At 37.4% G+C, this 17,787-nt stretch overlaps 1 protein-coding gene across 1 annotated transcript; it reads right to left on the bottom strand.

The window, feature by feature from the left end:
* Positions 1-160: 160 nt before the first annotated feature.
* On the bottom strand, positions 161-1,126 carry LOC112865123 (olfactory receptor 2G3-like). Its single transcript, XM_025928166.2, has one exon. The coding sequence runs from the start codon at positions 1,124-1,126 to the stop codon at positions 161-163; it is 966 nt and encodes a 321-aa protein (XP_025783951.2).
* Between the last annotated feature and the right edge of the window lie 16,661 nt (positions 1,127-17,787).

Raw genomic sequence — 17,787 nt, 5'->3', positions numbered from 1 at the left:
ACTTTGGCACATTAAAGCTGCAATTTGCCTTTGGAGAATATGTGTTCCTGCTGAGTTTGCAGCTGGCTTTATGTGTTCTTTATGAATGGCAGGACAAACATTGACGGTTCAAGGTCTTATTTATTGTCTTACTTCATATCCAGAAGTCAGCCATCTTAGATTAACAGTTAACTTTATGTCCCATTAAGACCCCTCCTGTCTTCTGTTTTGCAATAGCTCTCCTTAAAGCTCCTTTCACATCTTGGTTCCTTAGGCTATAGATCAAGGGGTTGAGCATAGGTGTGATCACAGTGTAGAACACTGCAATGATCTTGCCCCCAGCCCTGGAGGACTTCGACTGGGGTCTCATGTACATGAAGATGGCAGTTCCATAGAACAAGGCCACCACTGTCAGATGGGAGGCACAGGTGGACAGTGCCTTGTGACTTCCAGAGGCTGACCGTATCCTGAGGACTGCTGGAAGGATTCGGGCATAGGAAACAACAATCAGGAGAAAAGGAATGAAGACGATGATAATACTGAAGATGAAAACAACCAGCTCAGTAAATGAGGTGTCAGTGCAAGCCAACCTCAGGACAGAAGGGACCTCACAGAAGAAGTGATTCAGGACATTGGGCCCACAGTAGGGCAAACTCAAGGTGAGGACATTGATAACCATGGAGCTCAGGAAGCTAATGGACCAAGAAATGGTTGCCAGTTGGACACAGACACTTTGGTTCATAATGACAGTATAATGAAGAGGGTGACAAATGGCTACATATCTGTCATAAGCCATGACCCCAAGGAGAACACATTCAATCATTCCAAAGGAGAGGGAGAAGTACATCTGAGTAGCACAGCTAGAGAATGGGATGGTCTTTTTCCCCACCATGTTGGACAGCATTTGTGGGACATTGGTGGATGTATAGCAGATATCTAGAAAGGATAAATTAGTGAGGAAGAAGTACATGGGGGTTTGGAGACGAGGTTCTATCTGAATAACAGTGATAATTGTAATATTCCCCACTACTGTTAATAAATAGAAAAACAAGAACATAATAAAAAGAATGAGCTGCATCTTTGGCTGAGATGAGAGGCCCAGGAACACAAATTCAGTCACAGTGAAGTTTGTTTTTATCATATCCATTTTTCAAACCACCCCCTTTTTACAGAAGCATCCACTTGAAGACAAACATCAAATGTCCTATATCTAAGTGTTGGAAATTTAAGACATAAATAGGAAAGCAAAGAAAAGTCTTGATCTGGAATCATATCTTGAGTATCTGAGTTGTACTACAAATGGAAAGCTTTTCTTCTACTTTTGGAGGCCATATTCTCTTGATGAGGTTAAGATTTCCAAACTCAACGACTCTTTTAAGTTAAGCAGATATACTTGAATTTTCTCCAAGAATATGCTCTTTGGTTGGTTTATAATCTGTTCAAAACCTACTCATTCTTCAAAGCCTTCCTCATGCCCTACCTTTTTAAAAAGATCTAATTATGTCCTTGCTCCACACCCAACAACAGAGCAGCATGACGTAGAACTTAAGTAAAACTCAAGGAAGGGCATAGCTTCCTGTGCTAACCTAAAAGTAATGGCAGGAACAGATTGGCAGATACATTCTTCTGTATCACTCTGAGACAACCTTCTCCTGCTTAGACACCTGGACACCCGAAGAACGAAGACTGCACACACCAACAAAACCAGTCATGGATCACACTAATGGCCAATTCTACCAGCCTCACCGCCTCCATATTGTGGGGTCTTGGATAGTTTCATTAGGTAAAAAAAATGGGAGAAGTGATTTTTTGCAGATTAAATTAAATGATGTGTATAAAGAATTTAAGACCATATCTACATGCGAGAGCCAATCCACAAATAACATCCAGTATTAATTGTTCTACTAATGTACAGTCATGCTACATTTATCTAGAATTCACTTCTGTAATAAAAACTGTTTCAGAGAAGTCATATGAATGAAAAAGATCTAGACAAGTTAAAGTTACCAGGTCTACTCATTGAGAGCTCCTCATCTCCCACCCTGTGCCTACTTACTCTAAATTTATTTATGCACTAAGTTAGCGTGTTTGGCTAACTGACTTGCAGCCATGAACAGATCAAAAGCAGCGACTTAAGGCAGATACATAGGGTAAGAAAGAGTCCCAGAGGCAGGCGCAGTTATAGCAACCAGAAGAACTGACAATCATTCATTCACTCATTTGTTCATTCATTTTTGTCTTTCCTTTTTTTTTCTTTCTTTTTTTTTCAAAAATGCCTTTATAATAATCTAGAATGTACCAGATGCTGGGCATACACTGGTAAACCCAATAGACATTTTCAACAGTCTCAGAGCTCAGAGTCGAGTGGCAAGTTGTGATGAAGAAAACAGCCCCATCCCTGAGAGCATGGGGAATCTTACCAGGAAGACCTTTAAGAACCAAGTAGTTGTGGGTCATGAAAAAGACCACTTTATGCAATACATCCTTTCTCAAATAGTATCGAGTCACATGTAATGTCTTTTAAAGGGCTTTCTTATATTTTGATTTGAATCAGGGCTTTTCAAATCAAATAATTCAGTGAACTGATACACTAAATTATCTAAAATCTGAAGTCTAAGGATACAGGAGGGGCGGACCTGGAAAGAGGAGGGAGAAGTCAGGTCACAGTCCTGTGTTCACCTGGAGCAGCAGGAAACGGAGTGAGCAGGAGTTTGAGAGCTTCCTCCCAGGCCCTTCAAACAGCACTAAGAAAGTTCTGTTGCAAGGAAGAAACGTTTTGGTGATTCTAGAAGTGACTATGACAGTAAATGACATCCACAGTGAGTTTCTCTGTTGACAAAGTGACACACACTCAGGAGATCGCACCGTTAGTAGTGAGGTGGATGGAGTGTGCCACTGGAGAGCAGGATGACGCGTGTGGGTCCGCCACGTGCCCGTGCACAATTCATGACACCAACCTGTGCCCAACTGTCCTCATCCGTGGGACTGGGGCAGAGCACGCTCCTCAAAATTGACGGACGAGATAAATGAGATAATGCAAGTAAAACACCTAAAACAGAGTTAGACATATATAGTAAGAACTCAATATATGTTAACTATTATCATTATGATTCGTGTGATTCTCACAAAAGTCTTGTCAAGTGCACAGATCATGAATTATTGGCATTCTTCACCTACTCCCCTAAATGGCAGAGAGACTAAGTCTTTAAGATGCTAAACAACTTGTCCTAAATCACTGAATTACTGAATATACATACAACACACGTGTGTCTAATATAGCTGTGTCTACAGTGAGAAAACCACGGCAAATGTAACAGTCCTGATTCCCTAGGCATGTTCACATAAAGGAACATAAGTATACTGGCTCCACAGTTAGCGCCTTTATGTGCACAAACAGCATTTTTAGTTACTTGATGGCTACAGCTGCTGAAAGAGAGTTAGAGTCCATTCAATTGTTGCTTTCCAGGATACAAATCTGTTTCTATTCCTATCAGAACACAGAGTTGCAAGTCTATTACAAGGAAAAGAGGAATAAAGACACTTGCAGATGAACGTACCTCCTATAATAGGAAGCAAGCTCACCCAATTAGATATAGGTTGAAAAGCCCTGGATAGTTGGTAATTACCTATAGATTCTATACAGCCATCTCAAGCAAGCAACCAACCCCCTAGCTGACTGCACACGTCCGTCTTACCTCTCAAGGCAAAAAGCTACGGTTGCTAAATGTCTCCTTCCAACTTTTCTGCCTGGAAAACTCAGTTCTATTCAGCCCTTTAAATACTAGGCATGTATGACATCCTCTTGGAAACTCTCCCTAATCTAATTCATCCGAACAAAGTTAATGAGAGCACCCTCTGCTGAACCTTTTTCATCCTTTGAACATACTTGATTGTTGTCCTTATGTGAGTGAATACAAAGTTGTGAGTCTATCTCTCCAAATGACTTTGGGTTTCTAGGAATGCTGTTAGGTTTATTTATGTTTTGCCATTCCCTGGCACATAATAAGCACTCTCAAATGTTGATAAAACGCAAATAAACTCCTCTTATTTCTTATTTTTCTTAAGTCTGGAACTCAGATGAAGAATAAATCTGAGCCGTAATTTTAGTGGAAGAATAGAGTCCGGCAAAATCATTTACTATCAAATCACTTATTTTTCTAAACAATACTGCTTAAGGCTCAAAAAGCCACCTAATTCAGTTTGGAGAAAAGGGAGAGGGAGAGGGAGAGAGAGAGAGAGAGAGAGAGAGAAATAGTTAATGTGACTTGTTACCAAGAAGGTACAACATGTGCTAACTTATACTTTACTCAAGCTCAGGTTATTTTGTCTTCATGCAGACACAGGATATCAGGCACGTTACATATTTCACAGAAAAATGGCTGCTCTTTCTGTTCTGCAAGTCACAGGAAGAAATCTACAATATATTTTACATCATGCTGGAGAAATCTACTGTTCCTTCATAAATTCAGGATTTTTAAAAGCTACATCTTTAATCTTTGCCATATAAATCATGTGTGCAACGGAAAACATTTTTGCTGCAAATTGTTTATTAAGTTTGAAGGATAGATTTTGATGTGTAGCAATGATATTATCGGTCTTTCATAATCCATACCTCTTTTTCCAGGGCTAATGTTGCAAGGCACCATAGTGTTGGGGTAAAAATCAACTCTGGAAAAAGACCATCTGAATATGAATTCTGACTCTACCGGCTCTCTGGTGGGTCATTCAGGTAAGTTTCAAAACTTTTCTAAGCCTTTTTTTTTTCTCCTAGCTCAAGTGGGAACTATATTAGTATCTAATTCATAGGATTATCTTAATGATTACATTAGAAAGTCCATCTAGCAATTTTAGCATAGTATCTGACACATAGAACCTAAGAAATCATAGCTCACAATATTATATAAACTCCAGGCTTATAACCAATTTGCTATAAATAAATTTCTGCTCTGAAAGTGGAAAGACTATTAGACATAATTATATTGGAAGTTTTTTGATACATCACTATAGGAAGGTTTAGAACCTACACAAACCTACATAGTCCCTTCATGTGTGTAGTATTGCCGAACTTTGTAAAGTCTTTGCATCCATTATCAGCTCATCAATCAACAAAATTTATTGCTAAAGATTAAAGACTAAGAAGTTTAAAAAACTAAGAATAAAGATAGCATAGGGGCGTCAGTCAGTTAAGCATCCAACTTTGGCTCAGGTCATGATCTTGTGGTCTGTGAGTTCAAGCCCCACATGGGGCTCTGTGCTGACAGCTCAGGGTCTGGAGCCTGCTTCGGATTCTGTGTCTCCCTCTCTCTCTGCCCCTCCCCCACTCGCACCGTGTGTGTGTGTCTCTCTCTCTCTCAAAAATAAATAAACATTAAAAATGTTTAACCAAAAGAGTAAAGATAGCATCAAAATCCTGTTTCCCACCTAGTTAGGGAAAAACTTTAGGAAAAGCTAACCAGGAAGACCTTAAATATTTTTGCCAGTGAATCCATTGGTGAGTTTTGAAAATTATACTAGAAAAAGAATTAATCATATTTTTGCAAAAGCATTACTAAGATTGTTTACGAACTGCACTGTAGATGATAATTTACCACTTAGTGTAAATTAGCTACACAAAGTCTTTTTTTAAGTTTATTTATTCATTTATTTTGAGAGAAAGAACACAAGCAGGAGAGGGGCAGAAAGAGAGGGAGAGAGAGAATCCCAAACGTGTTCCATGCTGTCAGCACAGAGTCGACATGGGTCTCAATCTCACGAACCCAGAGATAATGACCGGAGCCGAAACCAAGAGTCGGACACTTAACTGACTGAACCACTCAGGCATCCATTTCAAAAAGTCTTTTAAACAAATAATGGGGGTTTGGGTTTGATGCAACATGGAGGAGAAGGAGGCAAATATGAAAATGTGAAAGCAAGGGGCCCAAGGAGGCCATGCTCTGAGAGGGAGCCAACCCCACACTCCAGCAAGAATACCATGTTAGTAAACATCAATAACACAAGCTAACAAATTGTGATATTCAGAACAGGCACCCCCGCCACCCCCACCTGCAAAACAAAACAAAACAAACAAACAAAAACTTCTTTATGGAAAAGGAAAAAATCACCCAAGAAGAAAATGATGTTAATTCTGTGCATTATAATTCTCTATTTGCATGACAAATATTTTTGTAGGTACTTTGCTGGTATTAAATCGTATCTTTACAATAACTCCAAAATGTACTTAGATCCATTCTGAAGAGGAGACAATTGAAGATGAGAGAAACTATGCCATTTTCTCAGTCAGAGCATTTAGCTGAGCCATCATTTGTACTTTAGTCTGCCTAATTCCAAAATCTTCTAGTTAAATAACTGATAGCTTTATTTCACTCTACCTTTTTTCTTTTACATCTAATAGACAATTGTAATCATAGGCACAACAGATAAAACCTACCCGAAGGCCATAACCAATGCAAAGCAATAACCTGCTTCATACCTCTCCGCACCACATACTCATGTACACAAAAACCGATGAGAGATGGTGCTATAATCCCATTCAGCCCTTTTGTAAAGATGATGAATGCATACAGAGTGCAGCCCCTAAGTCATCTGAGTATCCTTGCTTCGGGACCTTTGGCTGAATTTGAGATTCTTGAGGGATAATGTCCCAGATCAGTAATTAAAACTTAATTATGTGTTCTGAGGTATTCCTGGTTGATGCACTTGTTGGTTGCTCCTCCTCCCCTCCCTGCTCTGCAGATGAACCTGTATCAAGGTTAAAGTGACCCTTCCAAGTGATCAGGGTGTCCTCGTCCTTCAGTACTGCCTAATACCAGTCATCATAAATATGAGTGAGTGCATTCACTGCAAGAAGAGCAAAACGTAAAATCCAGGGTTAGGAGACCAAACACAGAGTCATTTCCTGGAACCTACTGGAATTTAGGGATGTTAATGATGCTAGTGTACTCTCAACTATCCACATAGCAAATGTGAACCCTACGTTCCCCTTTCCATGATCATAGCAAACTCTGGAACCATGTACTATTGCATAGTCATGAAATACAAACTGTTTATAGGGAAACAGTAGGGCCAGCGTGGGGACTTCCTACATGTGACCTCAAACACATCACTTCACTTTCATGAGCCTCAGCTTATGCGTCTTTAAAACGGACACAAAAAGTCTAGACCACTATATTGCTCCTTTGTTATGGAACCAAAGGGAAGAAGTGAAAAAAAAAAGAAAAAGGGAGGAAAATAGGGAAGGAAGAGAGAAAGGGAGGGAAGTAAAAAGTTAACATTAGTTAAGTCCTTCCAATGTACAAAGAGCCAGCTGAGTCAAATCATGCCTTCACATAATGATATCACTTAATCTGGTAATTCTCAAATCCTGAATGGCTGTTGTAGTTTCTTTGGCTTTATTTATCAATTTATTCATCAATGCCCAGACCTACCCTGAATCAATTAAATCATAATCCTTGCAGATAGGACTCTGATATAGGTACTTTTAAAAGCTCTCCAGGTGAGCCCTTAACACCTGATTTTCCAACATTTTTAGTGGGAAAAAAAGATACATTTGTGGATTTACACAAAACAGCCCAAAATATTGAACCTCTTAGGGAGTTTCATACTGTTGCTTCCACTTTTTTCCCTACTGTATTCCAACTTTTAAGAACTACTGTTGAAAACAATCTAAAAAGTACTGCATCCAAGACTTTTTGGAATGTCCAATTCTACCTTGAGAAAGCTGGAGACTCCCAGAGTAGATCCCTACCAGGTGTCAACCTCTCAGAGTGCATTGGCTTTGGAATTGCAATTGAAGCTGCTCAGTATACAAAGGAAAATCAATACATGGAACATATCTGTTATCGTATATTTGAGCCTCACAACTCTGAGAAACAGAGAGGACTCCACTAGACTGAAATCCAGAAGGAGCAATTACTTTCATAGGTTTGTGTAGTTTACAAGTGATACGAAAAGCGCTGAAGGTTTTCTCACATTAATATGTACATTGTCTGGGTCCATGGTCAGCACAAAGACCTATTATAAATTCCGGAGGTCTTTTTTCATATTTTTTTTACATTTATTTATTTTTGAGAAACAGAGTGAGACAAAGCGTGAACAGAGGAGGGCAGAGAGAGAAGGAGGCACAGAATCTGAAGCAGGCTCCAGGCTCTGAGCAAGAGGTCAGCACAGAGCCTGATGCGGGGCTCGAACCCACAAACTGTGAGATCATGACCTGAGCCGAAGTCGGATGCTCAACTGACCGAGCCACCCAGGCGCCACTAAATTCCGGAGGTTTTTTGAAGCAATATGGTATCCTATTGATGATAAGATGACATGATCTTATATAGAGAAAACCCAAAAGACTCCATCAGAAACATGTTAGAACTATTACAAAATTTTAATAAAGCATCAGGGTAAAAGAAATCAACATGCAAACATTAGTTGCATTTATATACCTTAACAAACTATCTGAAAGGAAAATTAAGACAAAAATCCCACTTATCCTAGCATCAAAACAAATAAAATATTTAAGAATAAATTTAACCAAGGAAGTAAAAGATCTGTACGCTAAAAACTAAAAGACATTGATGAAAGAAATTGAAAAAAACGTAAGTAAATGAAAAAGAAAGCCACTGTTTATGGGTCGGAAAGAAAAAGATTGTTAAAATTTCCATACTACTTTAAAATGTCCATACTGCCCCAAAACAATCTACAGATTCAATCTATCAAAACCTCTATGGCATTTTCCCCAGATTATATATATATAATAAATATATATATAAATTAATGCATATGGAACCACAAAAGGCCATGAACAGCCAAAACAGTCTTGAATAAGAACAAAGCTGGTGGCATCATATTCTCTGATTACAAATTCTGTAATTAAAGAGTATGGTGCTTGACTAAAAACAGACATGTACACCAATCGAATTGAATACAGAGCCCAGAAAAGGCTGATCATTGAAGGTCAACCTATCTTCAACAAAGGTGCAAAGGAACGCACAATGGGGAAAGATGGTCTCTTCAGTAAACATAGAGAAAACTGGATATACACATGCAAAAGAGTGTAACTGGACTCTTAATTACCCACTGTATACAAAACTCAATTCAAAATGGATTAAAAACTTACATGTAAGACTTAAAACTGTAAAGCTATGAGGAGAAAACATAGGGAAACAGGCTTCCAACATTCTCAGTGCAGATTTCCTTTTCTGCAATCAGTGCCCTGCAGTTCACATCTGTGATGGAGCACGAGAACTTTCACACTGTCCTTTCCAAGAGCTCCATCCATATACTCTCTCAGACCTCCTTGTCACTAACTTTCTAGTCTTATTCCCAGTCCCTGCTCAATTAGTCCATCCACTAGTCACTGTTAATAAAACAGTATAGAGATACATCTCAGACTGCCACTCTTTCTATACTCAGAGAAGACAATCCATTGTACCACTTGATATTTTGCATGACTTTCACACACTTAAGATCTAAATTTGTATCCTTACTACTACTGCCCACTTAAGGATCAGTAATTTTTAGAGGACAGTCTATGTTTTAGAGTGAGAAAATAAATAACTTGTGCCTGAAATACTCTGTTGTGTCTAGAAAACATAGATGCTTCTAAAACAATAAGGACAGGAACAAAAGGAACCGACTTAAAGGGTCCCATATGGTTGAAGTTGTGGCATTCTGAGTATCAAAGAAAAATCATGATAATAACCAGAATAGTATACTTTTTATTGCAATATATTGAACCAATGAAATCCAAGGAGTCCAGGATACTCATAAAAAGAGAAGTATATAGAGAGAGTGTAAGAATGTAGTGATATCGGGGCACCTGGGTGGCTCAGTTGGTTAAGTGTTCAACTTCAGCTCAGGTCATGATCTCATGGTTTGTGAGTTTGAGCCCCACGGTGGGTTCTGTGCTGACAGCTCAGAGCCTGGAGCTTGCTTCGAGTTCTGTGTCTCCCTCTCTCTGCCCCTCCCCGACTTTCTCTCTCTCTCCCTCTCTCTCTCTTTCTCAAAAATGAGTGAATGTTTAAAAAATTAAAAATAAAAAAGAAGGTAGCAATAAAACAAAAGAAATGGAAATATTCATTTTGATTGGATTTTAAAAAATAGCAATATGATTAAATATAGAGAGAGAAATACATAGAAATATATAGAAATTCAAATAAATATCAATATGTCCATGTTTTATTGGTATAAGCAGCAAATAATAACTATAAAGATCTATGTTTTCCAAATAGTGCCAGGAAAACTGGGAGTTGTACAAAGATCAGAAAGAAATAGTCAGCACTGAGGAACACTACTACTAATAATAATCAGTAGCAGCTATAACACCAGAGAACAACCAATTGAAAAAGGGTAGTTCTGATATTCTGAATTAGATAATAATTCTTAAATGAAAAGCTAACTATGCAGATTCAATCTTTGATTTAACAGATGAAGATTGAATACATTTACTAACTAGACTAAAATTATTACAAGATTAAATTTTTCTTGAATTATTCTCATGTATTAAATTAATACATAATAATAACATAAAACGGGTTATTTAATGTTGGCTGAGAATGGAAAAAATAATTTTAGAAGGAGTATAATTTTTCAAAAAAAAAGACAAAAAACACTTCTGTTTGAAAAGTCATAATGACATTAAAAGTTTAATAATAAAAGAGGAGAATTAATCATTTGACATGTTTCTCCTGTTTTATTTACTTTAGGAAAACTGTTCTATTTTCCAAATAAGAAATGACTGCCGGCCTGAGAAGATATTTTTATTCATTTTTGTTTTGTAAATTTACCTTGAGGAGATTTCCAAATAAGTTTATTACAACATGAAAAGATTACAATAAGCATATAAGTAATCTTAGGAAGTTAGCACACTAAATATAAACATTATGAAGAAATTAACTAAACCTATGGTATTGATGTTAACTACATATTTTGTCATCACTGCATTGGGAATGTCTTATCTTCAGTAAGTAATCAGTGGGAAAAAAAATCAATTCTATTGAGTATTTAATTATACCATAAATTGCTAGGGTTCTTGAGGAAACACAATGAATTCCTGAATCCTTCATGGGTCCACTTGTGATAAGTTTGCCTTGATTAATCCTTACGTTTCAGTCTCCTTGGTTTATCACTTTTAGAACCCAATCTCCTGCATGCTTCCTGAATTTGTGCCAATACGGATAGGGAGGATCTTATAAATTTCTTAGTGTAAATTTCCTCTAAGAGAAAGTCTTTGATTTCTTCATTTGGGCTAATGATATTTAATTTCATTGCAGAGTCAATGTGGTATGGTGAATTTGGGTGTTGACAATTACATAAGTCCATAAGGAAACTTTTAAAAAAATTTTTTTATTAATTAATTCATTCATTTATTTATTTTTGAGGGAAAACGAGAGTGAACATGCAAGTGGGGGATGGGCAGAGAGAGAGACAGAGAGAGAGAGAGGGAGAGACTCTGTAAGCACAGAGCCTGGCATGGGGCTCAAACCATGAGATCACGACTTCAACCAAAGTCCAATGCTTAACCGATTGAGCCGCTCAGCTGCCCTCATGAGGCAACTTCTTAAGCACAGTCATTGGAAAACGTGTTCAGAGAAAAGCGATTTCCCTCAAGTGGACAAAGTTAGGGACTGTCTCTTCAAGCAAGGATTTTTGTTTTTGGATCTGTCCTTGTCTACCCAATATCACTATCCCATTGCTTAATGGTCGCAATTCTTCCCTCCATCAATTATTTTAGCTTACCATAAAATCTCTGGCAGTGTTTAGTATTTAGAGTTGACCCTTGAACCACACAGGGGTTAGTGGCACTGACCCACACATATTCAAAAATCAGTATATAAATTCTGACTCCCCAAAAACTTACCTACTAATGGCCTACCATTGACCAGAAGCCTTAGTGATAACATAAACACATATTTTGTATGTTCTATGTATTTGATACTGTATTTTTACAATAAAGTTAGAGAAAAAAATGTTATGAGGAAAATCACAAGGAAGGGAAAATATATTCACAACACTGTCCTGTATTCATTGAAAAAAATCTGCATGTTAAGTGGATCCACACAGTTCAAACATGTGTTGTTCAAAGGTCAATGTCATTGGTATTGCTTCTCTGCAGTCCTCACAATCAGTCCCTGGCTTGGACCTCAACCATATCTTTCCTAAAGGACTAATGGAAATGGGAAACTCCCTCAAACCCACAGTGGAAGCTTTCCAAATGCACTTTCATGTTTACCATCAGGTAATCACAGTTTGGGGTTCAAAAGAATCAGGTAATCACAGTTTGGGGTTCAAAAGACTCTATGATTTTTCCAATCAATGTTATTGTGGTTGTGATCAATCCTAACACCAGTTGATTTTTCAGTGCTTTGCTCTTTTACTGCACTTCAAGCTGTGACATTGCTGGTAATGATTAACACAAGAAATGACAGGTGCTGGTGAGGATGTGGAGAAAGGGGAACACTCTTGCACTGTTGGTGGGAATGCAAACTGGCACAGCCACTCTGGATAATGATATGAAGGTTCTCAAAAAAACTAAAAATAGAACTAACTACCTTATAATTCAGCAATTGCACTACTAGGTATTTATCCAAAGGATACACAAATACTGATTCAAAGGGACGCATGCACCCTGATTGTGGGGAATAAGCTTAGGAATCCCTGGGCTTATACCAATGGGTTAACAAGGCATTAAGAAGTACAAAGTCATAGGATGCTCACACCCAAGTTTGGGTAAACTCAAACCCAGAGTTTGACCCCAGAATAGGGAGGTGCAGAGCCCCCAGAATAGAGAGGGAGGGGCAAAGACCCCAGAATAGAGAGGGGCACAAAGGCACCCAATACAAAGGTATATGAGGTAAGCAAGATTAGGCGTTCAGGGCAGAAGCGCCCCGCCCCACCACCCCAATTTAGCACCATAGCAGAAAGTTGCTTTCACAGGAGGGAAGGACCAAGTTAGGTAAACAGGTAAATTGAGTTATAGACCGCTGGTTTGAAGGTAAAGCAGCCCAGAGTGGAGATGGTTAACAACAGAAAAGGTGCCTTGTTAACCCTGAAGTTATTTCCCCTATCTGTCTTATCCCCTAGGGTAGCTAAGGTAACAGACATGGTGCCTCCTGTATGCCATTAAGAACCATCTGCCCATCTTCCCAGTGCCAGGATTTTGTTTTATATTGACCCAAACCCCAAACACCATATATATTCAAAACCCCAACTTAATGTTCCCAGCTTCTTTGTCTCTTTGTGCATGCCCATCATGTTTGTAAGCCTTCTGATCTTAATAAATATGGGGCAAGACCCTTATTCGGGGCTCTTATCTTTTCCGGGACATTAGCCATCTCTCACTTTTCATCCTGCATCCCGCTCTTTTGCTACACAAAAGAGAGCTTGAAACTTAGAGCCTACAACACCTGATGTTTATAGCGCATTATCAACAATAGCCAAACTATGGAGAGAGCCCAAATGTCCATCGACTGATGAATGGATAAACAAGATGTGGTGTCTGTATATATACATATATATACACACATATACAATGGAATATTACTCAGCTCTAAGAAAGAATGAAATAAACCAGTCAGAGAAAGACAAATAGCACATTATTTCACTCATTACGTGGAATTTAGGAAACAAAACAGATGAGCATATGGGACGAGGAAAGGTAAAGAGGGAAACAAACCACAAAAGACTCTTAATGATAGAGAACAAACTGAGGGTTGTTGGAGGGAGGTGGGTGGGAGATGGGCTAGACGGGTGATGGGTGCTAAAGAGGGTGCTTGTTGTGATGAGCACTGGGTGTTGAATGTAAGTGATGAACCACTGAGTTCTACTCCTGAAACCAACATTGTTTATGGTAAATAACTAAAATTTAAATTAAAAATAACGTAAAAAATTATCATGATGCCACTACATGCCATGGCTTACCAGTGTCTCATTTCCCTCTTAAATGATGTATCTGCACATTCTTTAAATATGTAATCAAACTAATCTCAGCGACCAGTTTAAGGGTATCATTTTAGGCTACTCCTCATATTAATTACCATATCAGTCAGAGTCGTATCAGGAATCAGATGGCCCAAATTGAAGAGGACTTAATAGAGGGACTATTTATAAAGATGTGAATGGAGTATGGAAAAGCCACAAACGACATACTAGTCCTTTGACACAGAATTTTACTATATGTGGGCCTGAAAGGAGAAGGGGAAAGAGCTGTTATCAGAACACAGAGAGAGAGGGAGAGAAAGATTTTTTCGTGAGGAAGATGGGATAAAACTGTGGCATTGATCTAGGGATTAATGTGGCCTCGATTGGCTGTGCAGGGACAGAGTCTGGGAATACACGTTCTAAACCATCTCTTTTCTCCTGTTAGCTCTTCCCCCAGTGGCCAAATTGACTGATACAGTTCATACAGGTTGGTCTCCTGGAGCAGAAGATAGAGTGGCAAAGGAAGGCAGTCCATGTAGAAGGGAAAATGGAAAATATACTTAGTATACTGCCTATGGAAATATTGTTACCCAAAACTGGTCAGCCTCTTGGTGGATGTGAAGCCAAAAAACACAGCAAAGCCAAAGAGCAGCAAAAGGAAGGGTTTTACTTGTAACAAGTAAAGGAGAACACCAGGTGTCTTTCCCAAAGCAGTGCCTCCTGAACTTATAAAAATGGAGACGTTCTAAGCTAAGGGTGCCTACACCTTCACCAAGGGGCTTATGCAATGGGGAATCCAACGTGGAATTGGGGCAGGTGGCAATCATAAGATTGCCAAAGTCACAAGAGCCGGCAAAGGCCTGCGTCATCGATATACTGGCTCCAGTTGCTTGGGTATCTGAGGTATCTGAGGGCTCACAGGGGTTCCAATCTGGAAAAGATAATTCAAGAGTCTATATCAGGGCAGTCTTCACTTTTGAATCAGCACTGGGAGTTTTACCACTGATTTGTTGTCTCTGGCATGATTAGATTATTTCCCGGCCTGATAATGACTGTTTAGCAGAACACAATGACTTATAGATTCTTCCACAAGATGGCCAGAGGCCTAAAATGACTTTTCTTATGTCCAGAAAGCTATGTGTCTTTCATCTTCTTGGGACCTAACTTCTGCTGCTTACAAAATCAGTACCTGTGTGTTTATCAGTAGTCGATCCATATATATATATATATATATATATATATATATATATTTATATATTTATATATTTATATATATTTACATATTTATATATATTTTATAAATATATAAATATTATATTTTATAATATAAAATTTATAAAAATATTTTATAAATATAATATAAAATATTTTATATTATATTTATATTATATATAATAATATATTAATATAATATAATGTTAATAATTAATACTAATTAATGATTGATTATTAATAATTAATGTTGATAATTAGGTAATAATTGATATTAATAATTAATATTAATAATATTAATACAATAATATAATATATTTATATTATATATTATAATATATAATATATTTATACTATATTATTTTATATAATATAAAATATTATATATATTTATAATATAAATATTACATTTATAAAAATATTTTATAAATAATAAATAAATAATAAATGATAATATAAAATATGAATATAATATAAATATAATATATAATATATAAATATAGAAAATATAAAATAAATAATAAATAAATAATATAAATATATATATATATTTATATATATGGATCATATCTGTTTTACATATATGGATGGATTCAGCAAAACTCAATATAGAATGTGAAGAAAAACTATGGTCAAATAAATCTATCACTGGGGAATTACAGTCTCTAAACAAAACGTTTTTGAGTCCTTATTAAATAAGGTTGACCTGACTTTGCCCATGCATAGTTTTAATTGCTTTGTTTGCCATTCCCCCAAGCTTCAAAACCATGAGAAATTCCATGGATATAAACCCCCTGAGATTGTGAAACAACAAAAATTCAGCTGAGTAATTTGAAAGACCAAAGATTAGCTTTTTTAAATGATTCATGAATTAGCATATCACTTTGCAAATAGAAAGGAGCTCTGTCAAGCTGTAGGAAAAGAAGTGTTTAAAAGTAGGAAGGAGGTAGAAAAGGGAAACTATTAGCAAAGAATATACTGTTTTAGGCAAGGTCACCTTCCTATGGGGAATGGAAAGAAGGAGTCTATCCGGAGGAGTATCTCACTAATGCTGACCAGGTAATTTCACGCTGACTAGTTGAAGGTTACCTTCTGATGCAGGGGGAGTAGAGTTGAAACTGTAGTTAGGTTAGGTATCGAATCTTGGTTGCTGACATGGGGCCTTAACGTAAGTGACTCCATTTGGGGCCTATGGTTTTCTTTTAACAGGATCTACCAACTATTGTAGAAAATTCGAGAACTAGCTGACTGACTTGAATATTAGAATGTTGGAATAGGGTCTTGCCATGCATTTTGATAAGTTGTGCGGTTCAGTGATTACTGCTGTCATAGAAATTTATTTTTTTCCCACAACAGTTCAATAGCTGTTTACATTCTGTTATATATGGTAGGAAGTCCAAAGCCTCATTTTCGTGCCCTATCTTCATTTTATAGCAATTTCTGAAACAGCTAGAGGAAAAAAATAAATAAATAAGACAGCTTTTTCTCTTATTTGTGGTGATAAAGGGAAATTTGCAATAAAGGAAGAAATGGAAAAATAAAACTATATAATTGACACAAAAGTGGAAAAAAAAAAATAACTTTGAGACTGTTTCCCAAAGAAGTAAGTTTTTGTGAGGCCCTCAAGAGCCCTAGAGGCAGAATAAGAGAATCCCCTAGACTCAGGTTCAAAGCAAATCATGAGAAGTGTAATTTCTTCTAAAACTTATGTTTTTCCCAAGGAATGGAAAGACAGAAGATCCATTTAAAAAGAATGTTAGATAACAGCTTATGCTTACTGGCAGCTTGCTGTAGCCTCTGCATAAGACTGGCCAGCAGAGAAGTCCTTTCTTAAAGTAAAACTTGAACCTGTGACCTACAGTCCATGTTTAATCTCCAGGGAAACACAATGGAAATATGTGCACTCTTTTGTTGTACATGTGTGTGTTGTAGGTTTGAGTACTTTCAAGACCCACAGAGTTCAGGTTCCCAAAGATACCAATGACCCAAAACATCCATAATTATTGTTAAAGCAATGGTGCGTAAGACAGAGAAATAAAGAAGTCAGCAGGACAGGGAGGACAGCCAGAGTCACCAAGAGAGGCTCGTGCCCGAGGAGAGTATGCTTGACTAGCAGGGGAAAACAGCAAAGGTAATGAGGGGCTATATTGCCACCAATTGTATTCTCTTTATTCTTTTGCATAATATTGACAATTCTGCTACTTCATAATCATATGACATCAATAACCAATGTAATATTTAATGCTCAACCCCTAATAGCCATTATCAGATGTCAAATACCTTCTAATTTCCTTAAAAATACATTGTGTTTCAGAAATATCTGCATAATCTTATGGAAATGCATTATTTCAGATAAAAAGTGTGTTACACGACACATGAGGAAATTGATTCTCAGAAGGATTAACTAAGGGTTCAAAGGTGACCAGGTTATAAAGGATTGGAATTAGAACTCAGCTCAAGTCTGTGTGGACCCCGTATTTCACACTCAAGAGCCCATATTGCTTCCCCAAATATGCTCTCCTGCAAAATGCCTCTGCACAAATATATATTAGTTCATTTCATCTTCACAGCTCTGTAAAGGAGGACTGCTGGCCTAATAGCAGTTCTAGTAAGTTCTAATAATGGCATTCTAATAAGAGCTGACTTACTAAAATTTGTCTAAGAGAAACTACAGCCGAGCTCTATAGC

Source organism: Puma concolor, chromosome D1 (assembly GCF_028749965.1).
Source record: "Puma concolor isolate L17-30 chromosome D1, mPumCon1.1.hap2, whole genome shotgun sequence".
NCBI classification, from domain to species: Eukaryota; Metazoa; Chordata; class Mammalia; order Carnivora; family Felidae; genus Puma; species Puma concolor.
This window is presented reverse-complemented; position numbering and strand designations above follow the sequence as displayed.

Bases quoted from the DNA above. Each gene is read 5' to 3' on its own strand.
- LOC112865123 (XM_025928166.2), bottom strand. From the start codon at position 1,126: ATGGATATGATAAAAACAAACTTCACTGTGACTGAATTTGTGTTCCTG.